Source organism: Staurois parvus, unplaced genomic scaffold (assembly GCF_062004578.1).
Source record: "Staurois parvus isolate SC_StPar_1 unplaced genomic scaffold, SC_StPar_1.0 ptg000291l, whole genome shotgun sequence".
Taxonomy (NCBI): Eukaryota; Metazoa; Chordata; class Amphibia; order Anura; family Ranidae; genus Staurois; species Staurois parvus.
The window spans coordinates 186,379-195,757 of NW_028318087.1; the positions used below are offsets into that span (position 1 = coordinate 186,379).

The 9,379-nt window shown below is 44.3% G+C and overlaps 1 protein-coding gene across 2 annotated transcripts in view; it reads right to left on the minus strand.

The window, feature by feature from the left end:
- The window catches only part of PRXL2A (peroxiredoxin like 2A), a 71,028-nt gene extending 64,613 nt beyond the window's left edge, over window positions 1–6,415 (minus strand). Inside the window, exon 1 of one of the 2 annotated variants that reach the window (XM_089682478.1) lies at window positions 6,235–6,415. In XM_089682478.1, the coding sequence (XP_089538604.1) occupies window positions 6,235–6,277 (43 nt within the window). In that variant the 5' untranslated portion in view covers window positions 6,278–6,415. The remainder of the gene's footprint in view (window positions 1–6,234) is intronic. The other variant, XM_089682479.1, reaches the window with a different exon arrangement.
- Window positions 6,416–9,379: the final 2,964 nt, after the last annotated feature.

Genomic DNA, 9,379 nt, shown 5'->3' on the forward strand with positions numbered 1-9,379 from the left:
CCAGAAGGAAGCCTCTTCTAAAGATGATGCACAAGAAAGCCCGCAAACAGTTTGCTGAACACAAGCAGACTAAGGACATGGATTACTGAAACCATGTCCTGTGGTCTGATGAGACCAAGATAAATTTATTTGGTTCAGATGGTGTCAAGCGTGTGTGGCAGCAACCAGGTGAGGAGTACAAAGACAAGTGTGTCTTGCCTACAGTCAAGCATGGTGGTGGGAGTGTCATGGTCTGGGGCTGCATGAGTGCTGTAGGCACTGGGGAGCTACAGTTCATTGAGGGAACCATGAATGTCAACATGTACTGTGACATACTGAAGCAGAGCATGATCCCCTCCCTTCGGAGACTGGGCCGCAGGGCAGTATTCCAACATGATAACGACCCCATACACAGCTCCAAGACGACCACTGCCTTGGTAAAGAAGCTGAGGGTAAAGGTGATGAACTGGTCAAGCATGTCTCCAGACCTAAACCCTATTGAGCATCTGTGGGGCATCCTCAAACAGAAGGTGGAGGAGTGCAAGGTCTCTAACATCCACCAGCTCCGTGATGTCGTCATGGAGGAGTGGAAGAGGACTCAAGTGGCAACCTGTGAAGCTCTGGTGAACTCCATGCCCAAGAGGGTTAAGGCAGTGCTGGAAAATAATGGTGACCACACAAAATATTGACACTTTGTGCCTAATTTGGATATTGTCACTTAGGCGTGTACTCAGTATTGTTCCCAGTGGTTTAGACATTAATGGCTGTGTGTTGAGTTATTTTGAGGGGACAGCAAACTTACACTCTTATACAAGATGTACACTCACTACGTCACATTGTATCAAAGTGTAATTTCTTCAGTGTTGTCACAAAAAAAGATGGAATAAAATATTTACAAAAATGTGAGGGGTGTACTCACTTCTCTGAGATACTTTATGTCCCCAGCAAAAGACACCCATGGCCAGCAGGAGCATGTACCTAAGGAAAGTAGTCTCTGTACTACTTACGCATTCTCTGTGCCTTATCACCACCACAGTGCTACAATTATCGGAGCTCCCACTCCCCGCACCGCAGTAGTAATGACAAGGTGGAGGGTGTATCAGACCTGTACAGATGCTGCTCGCTGTGCCAACTATACCTGCCAACCATGGGAGTTTTCTGCTGGGGCCAAGTGCAACATTAAAAACAAACAATAAGACAGACAATTAGCACTTTCCTTTTTGTTCCAACCTGATTTACTTTCTAAAATGTATGGGAAAACCACAACCGGGCTTTAATCAGTTAGTATACAGTATTGCTCAGGTTTACCATGTTGTGGTTTATAGGGCTCAGCCAGCATTCTGAGTTGGATGCTGTATTAACACTTCATATACATACACATATATATATATATATATAGCCTTTAGGGGGGTTTACATGTGTTTAGGCACATCAGATGTTTTCTTCCACCCAAACGCTCCTCTCCTGAATGCGTAAGTGATGCGTTTTTTCTGCCTCTAAAAGTCTGTGGATGCCTATGTGTACTTGGACAAATAAGTTAGCATAGAGGGGTGTTTAACTGCCTCCAGCCCGCCATATAAAGAAATGATGGGCGCAAGGTGGTTCTCTCGATCTGGGAGGACATCATATGACATCCTCCCACTCTAACCTCGCGTGCGCACCCCCCGGGGGCGCACAGCGTGGTGATCGGTAGTGCTCTGTGTCCCTGGATCACCGATCAATGGAAAGAGCCGATGACGTTGGCTCTGTCATGTGATCAGCTGTGTCCAATTACAGCTGATCGCATGTAAATAAGGAAATGTCGGCTGACAGCTTGTGAGGAGAGGAGAGCCGGTAATCAGCATTACTCAGAGGGGACATGTACACTGATCATCAGGGCACGGATGATCAGTGTAGCCCCATCTGTGCCGTCTGTCAGTGCCACCTGCAAGTGCCCATCAATGCAAGATCAGTGCCCATCTGTGATGCCTTTCAGTGCTGCCAATTAGTGCCGCCTAACAGTGCAATATATGAGTGCTGCCTTTCAGTGCCCATTAGTGAAGCCTGTCAATGCCCATCAGTGCCACCTACCAGTGCCGCCTATCAGTGCCCATCACTGCAGCCTCATTAGCGCACATCAGTGAAGGAGAAAAATCACTTATTTACAAACTTTTATAACAGAAACTAAGAAAAAACTTTTTTTTTCTAAATTTTCAGTTGTTTTTGGTTTGTTTAGCAAAAAATAAAAAACCCAGAGGTGATTAAATACCACCAAAAGAAAGCTCTGTCTCAAAAAAATGATAAAAATGTCATATGAGTACAATGTTGCATTACCGCGCAATTGTCAAAGTGCGACAGCACTGAAAGCTGAAAATTTGCCTGGGCAGGATGTGGGTATAAGTGCCCTGTAGAGAAGTGGTTAAAGGCAGAAAAAAAAAAAACCCAATTGCCCTAAAAAGCAGCTTTTTTAAAGCCCAATGTGCATGAGCCCTAAACAGGTAAAAAGACACACATCAATACAACTATACAATATATTCATTAATACAGGGGTCTCCAAACTTTCTAATAAAGGGCCAGTTTACTGTTCTTCAGACTTTAGGGGGGCTGGACTCTGGCCTATGGGAGTAAAAAATGCCCCCTAATCAGTGAGAGTAAACAAATCCTCAGGCTTGGTGGCCAGTGGGAATAATGAAAATACATACCATCTATGGTCAGTAGGAGGAGGAATAGAGCCCCATCATTGGTATTAGGGGGAGGAGTAGTCCCTATTGTTGGTAGTAGTGGGGGAAATAGTGGCTCACTGTTGATGTCAGTGGGGGGGGGGAATCGTGCCCTATTATTGTCAATGGGAGGACAGTGGAGTCCCTTTACACCCGACTGCCCTCTGAGCCAGACAGAGGAGGACTTATATCCTTCCGTTTCTTTTTAGTGGACCGAATTGGAGGCAGGCAGATGTAAACACACACAAGTATCCATAGGGATACATGGACCATCTGAATAGGTCCACCTGAAAAACCGTCGGGTGGACCTGATCGGATCCCCTGTGTGAAAGGGGCCATAATTTGCCCTTTGTGTATTTTTTTCAGACCAGTGTAATAATACAGCATAACACAACTTTGCCTCTATACAGGAGCCTTCTGTAATAAAGACCAGTCAGTGCTGCTCTCTCTCCTTGTGCAGAGTGACTGGTCTTGTCTCCGCCCCCTTCCTGGAGTTTTCTGCATGCAGCCTGTAGAGGGTGGAGCCAGCTGGGTCCCTCCCACAGCTGTCTGCACAGGCTTTGTACAGCAGTAAGATGATGTCACTGCTACTTTTACAAGGTAATATCTAGGTTCAGCTTCACCTCTTGCAGCATGAAAGAGACCCCACTACAAGGGGGAATTTTTCTCCAGCCTGGAGTTCAGCTTTAATAAGGAGGACTGGTAAAGGTCTGCTTTAGGGTTCATTCACACGGTTGTACACTGCCTATATCAGCATACTCCTGCAGCGGGTATGGGCTGATGTTCCCAGTTAGATCATGATCTGTACAAATCACTGACGGACTGACAGCTGTCTGCATGTAATTGCACATGGAGTGACTGCCTGCAGGTTGAGACAGATCAGCGTCCTGAGACGAAAACAAGTCAGCTTACAGAGTACTCACCTGTTTCTAGCCAAATGTAATCACTCCTGGAGCAATCACTCACGTGGATAGGTGCAGAGCCTCTCAGCGATTTGTAGAGCATTAAGCCGGCCATACATGGGTCGAATTCCAAAAATCCTTTCTAAGAATTTTCATTTGTATTTCGCACCATTAGTGAGCCACAGCAACGGCCAATTTTCGAGCGATCATCAAATTTAGTGATAGGAAATTTTTGGAAAAACAAACACATTTCGAATAAATGATGGGATAATCGTGTGAGAATTGTAACTGAGAAAGAAATTAGCAAGAGCTGTGAAAAGTCTTGGCCACGAAAAATCTTTTCTGTAGCAACAAGAGCTGAAATTAAAGGCTTGGTTGGTTGAAATTTGAAATCAATGCTGGCACCACTGGATTACAAAACACGAAAAATTTCCCGTTTTCGAAAGCACACCTATGCAGTTTGCATTTGATCCGTTTCTGCAGTGCTTTTTGCAATGCGTATTTGCACATGCAATTTGGCTGCTTTTTTTCCCCATACTTGTTGCTGGGCAGAATAAAACACATCAAAAACGAACTACATGATTTTCTGCAGCGTCTCCATTGAAGTCTATAGAACCAAAAACGCAACGTTTTGCATTTAAAAAAGTCCCTGAGACTGCGTTCTGCAGTGCGGCATATCGCATGTGAATTGCACAGGAACCGCACCGCATTCCTGTGCAAATCACATGCAAATCCTGTGCGGTGCACGTTTTGTATGGCTCAAATCGCACCGCATCAAAAAGGTGCAGGACCCTTTTTTTCATCTGCAGTAGAATCAGATCTCATGAGTATTCACACCAATGCGATTGGATGCTGCACATCGCACCACGTTTTGCGAACCGATTTCGGGTTGTTGTTAACTTAAAATACACACCCGCAGCGGTTTGCATGAACGGGGTGAGATTATGATGCAAGCCCCTCTAATAGGAAGTCAGATCACAGTGGTAAAACAAACACAGAATTGGGGGACTTGGAGGAGGCTAAGAGCAAAGAGGAAATCTTTCAATGGTGACACTAGTTCTGGCGACTACCAGTGATTTCCTCACTTTAGAGGGATTTTCTCTCACTTCCTGTTTTAGCTATGGGACAGGAAGTGAGGAGAAATACCTACAGTGGGACACAGATGGCAAAAACAAAATTGACATGGGTTGTAAACTTCCCTTATTCTATCAAATTTTTTTTTTTTTTTTAAACTGCCCTGTCAACTTTTCATGCATTTGCTTCTTACTGTTTTTCTGCCTCCTTTTCACATCCCAAACCTCTCCTTTTCCTTCTCCCTTCTGTTTGTTTGGAAGAAGCAGTGCACATTAGTTCTGTTTATGCTCTATGTACACTACCCATCCCAATGTCCATCTTGGGAGCGAGCAAGAGATGGTGGCTATGTACCTCGATACAGTGGGACCATGAAGAAGGAACACAGCCACCCTCTAACAGCAAGTCAGATCACAGCGGCAACAAAAATGGAATTTGGGGACTTGGAGGTGGCTGAGAGCAATAGAAAGGAATTTTTGTGTTAAGAATACATACTGGAATAGATCTTTTTTATTTTTAAATCAGAATGTAGTGTCACTTCTAACACAATATACCAGAGAACCTACAGACAGAGGTTTTTCAACATTTAAAACGCACATGCAGGGACACAAAGAAAAATATACATCAACATATAAACTGCATGCGTTTTCACACCAAAGCTGGAATTCAACTACAAATACATTCACTGGCCACTTTATTAGGTTCACTTGTTCAATTGCTTGGTAACACAAATTGCTAATCAGCCAATCACATGGCAGCAACTCAATGCATTTAGGCATCTAGACATGGTGAAGGCAACTTGCTGAAGTTCAAACTGAGCATCAGAATGAGGAAGAAAGGGGATTTAAGTGACTTTGAATGTGGCATAGTTGTTGGTGCCAGATGGGCTGGTCTATTTCAAAACTTTTTGATCTACTGGGATTTTGACACACAACCATCTCTAGGGTTTACAGAGAATGGTCTGAAAAAGAGAAAATATCTAGTGAGTGGCAGTTGTGTGGACAAAAATGCCATGTTAATGCCAGAGGAGAATGGGCAGACTGGTTGCTGCAATATTCCAAAGGTAGGGTCAGAATTTGGTGTAAACAACATGAAAGCATGGATCCATCCTGCCTTGTATCAATGGTTGAAGCTGGTGGTGGTGTCATGGCGTGGGTAAGATTTTCTCGGCACTAGCAAGGTGGACCTAATAAAGAAGCCGGTGAGTGTATACTGAATGTTATTCTTTCCTCTATAAAAAAAGTATTTAAGATATACACATTACAAATGCCTGAGCTGCTTCCCAACCTAAATGATGTTCTGGTCCTGGACTCCTTCACATTGTGTACAGAAAGCATTCATCTCTCATCCTCCAAAGGAAAGGTCATAATTTTAGGATCTGACCCCCCTCCCCTTCCATAACCCACCTCCCATAGACAGAGCTGTCCATAGAGGGACTATTTCCCTGCAGAACCCCTCGGACAAGGGAAGGAAATCCCAGTACAGGGAGATCTCTATGGATCCTCCACACTGCAGCTGTCTGAACAGAACACACAGGCTGCCTCTGCTTCTACCTGGAGATGTGTAACATGGATCATACTTACAGCAGTGATGTTGTGTGGAAGAGGTGTGACAGCAGAGCTGCATATCCCCTGATCAGAGCTGTCAGTGTGGCTGAGCACCTTCCTCTCCTCTCTATACAATGCCAGCACAAGGTTACACACCACCTGCCACCCTCCCTCTACATTGCATACAGCACACTCAGGGGGCGGGGCCACACGGACACTCACATGATCCGGAAGTTCATTCCATGAGGAATGTATACACAGTGTGTGTGTTGGGGGGCGTGGCTGGCTGCTCAATGTGTGTGCTGGGGGGCGTGGCTGGCTGGACGGCGACTTATAGAAGAGCGGGACGACTGTGCCACAACATACGTTTGAATGGGACAATGTCCTGTGTGCTGGGACTGTACAGGAGTACATAGATATAGTCATGTCTGAGTCCCTCTAGGGTCACACTTCCCCTCCCACCTGGTCACCCCCTCTGGTACAAGTTGTACATTTCTGCCATTATTATTGTACAGGATGTATATGGTTTACACACATGGGCGGACTGACAACTCATGGGGCCCCCGGGCAAAAGGGGATCATGGGGCCCCTGTGTCCTTGCCCAAAGTCAAAAAAGCCTATTAAAAGTACCAGGGGCATCTCATGGGGCCCCCTACTGATCTCGGGCCCTCGGGCAGTGCCCGAGTTTCCAAATGGTCAGTCCACCCCTGTTTACACAGCGCTTTATAACTGAGGGAGAACAGTACAGGCACAATACAAGTGAATACAGGAGGATTCCGGGGCCCCACTGCCATGGACCCCTTGATTTGGCATAGCTTTGTCCTATAAATATTTGTATGTTATGTTTAGTAATGACAAACACGGCTTTCCTTGCATGATATTGTCTTGCAGCAATGTTTTCTCCCCACAATCCTTACACAAAATGCAACAAAACTAAACAAAATACACTTTTTCTTTTCTCCTGACCAGTGTTATACCCCCTTCACGTGGACAGTACACAGATATGCAGCCCCACAGAACTGGGCATTTTTCTGTGGGGCCACATATATATACAGTTGTGTTGAAAATAATAGCAGTCAGACATCACCAACCTGATCAATCACTGTTTTTGGTAGAAATAATATTTCTACATGGCAAATAATTTACTAGCAGGTGTAGTAGAGTAATAGAAATCCAACAGACCCAACAGTCATGACATGCATGCTGCTGATTCTGTGTAATTGAATCACTAATTGAAAGGGGCATGTTCAAAATAATAGCAGTGTGGAGTTCTATTAGTGAGGTCATTCATTCTTTGAAAAACAGGTGCCAATTATTGCCCTTATTTAAGGAAGGAAGGCAGCAAATGTTGTACATGCTGGTTACAGTGCATTTCTCTCTGAAATTCTGAGGAACATGGGTCGTTTCAGACATTGTTCAGAAGAACAGAGTACCTTGATTAAAAAGTTGATTGGAGAGAGGAAAACATATAAAGAAGTGCAGAAAATGATAGGCTGCTCAGCTAAAATGATCGCAAATGCTTTAAAATGGCAACCAAAACCTGAAAGACGTAGAAGAAAGCGAAAAACTAGCATTCGAATGGATAGAAGAATAGCCAAAATGGCAAGGACTCAGCCAACAATCAGCTCCAGGAAGATCTAAGAATGTCTAAAGTTACCTGTGAGTACTGTTACAATTAGAAGACGCCTATGTGAAGCCAAGCTATCTGCAAGAAGCCCCCGCAAAGTCCCACTGTTGAAAAAAAGACGTGCTGAAGAGGTTATAATTTGCCAAAGACCACATTGGCTGGCCTAAAGAGAAATGGTGCAACATTTTGTGGACTGATGAAAGTAAGATTGTTCTTTTTGGGTCTAGTGCCCGGAGACTGTTTGTCAGACAACCCCCAAACACTGAGAAGACAGTGAAGCATCATGATATGGGAATGTTTCTCATACTACGGTATTGGGCCTATTTATCGCATACCAGGGATCATGGATCAGTTTGAATACATCAGAATACTTGAAGAGGTCATGCTGTCTTATGCTGAAGAGGAAATGCCCTTGAAAAGGGTGTTCCAACAAGACAACGACCCCAAACACACCAGTAAACGTGCAACATCTTGGTTCCAGACCAACAAGATTGACGTTATGGAGTGGCCAGCCCAATCTCCGGATCTTAATCCAATAGAAAACTTGTGGGGTGACATCAAAAATGCAGTTTCTGAGGCAAAACCAAGAAATAGAGAAGAACTGTGGAATGTACACTCAGGTCCATAAATATTGGGACATTGACACAATTCTAACATTTTTGGCTCTATACACCACCACAATGGATTTGAAATGAAACGAACAAGATGTGCTTTAACTGCAGACTGTCAGCTTTAATTTGAGGGTATTTACATCCAAATCAGGTGAACGGTGCAGGAATTACAACAGCTTGCATATGTGTCTCCCACTTGTTAAGGGACCAAAAGTAATGGGACAATTGGCTTCTCAGCTGTTCCATGGCCAGGTGTGTGTTATTCCCTCATTATCCCAATTACAATGAGCAGATAAAAGGTCCAGAGTTAATTTCAAGTGTGCTATTTGCATTTGGAATCTGTTGCTGTCAACTCTCAAGATGAGATCCAAAGAGCTGTCACTATCAGTGAAGCAAGCCATTATTAGGCTGACAAAACAAAACAATCTCATCAGAGAGATAGCAAAAACATTAGGCGTGTCCAAAACAACTGTTTGGAACATTCTTAAAAAGAAGGAACGTACCGGTGAGCTCAGCAACACCAAAAGTCCCAGAAGACCACGGAAAACAACTGTGGTAGATGACCGAAGAATTATTTCCCTGGTGAAGAAAACGCCCGTCACAACAGTTGGCCAGATCAAGAACACTCTCCAGGAGGTAGGTGTATGTAGGTCAAAGTCAACAATCAAGAGAAGACTTCACCAGAGTGAATACAGAGGGTTCACCACAAGATGTAAACCATTGGTGAGCCTCAAAGACAGGAAGGCCAGATTAGAGTTTGCCAAACGACATCTAAAAAAGCCTTCACAGTTCTGGAACAACATCCTATGGACAGATGAGACCAAGATCAACTTGTACCAGAGTGATGGGAAGAGAAGAGTATGGAGAAGGAAAGGAACTGCTCATGATCCTAAGCATACCACCTCATCAGTGAAGCATGGTGGTGGTAGTGTCATGGCGTGGG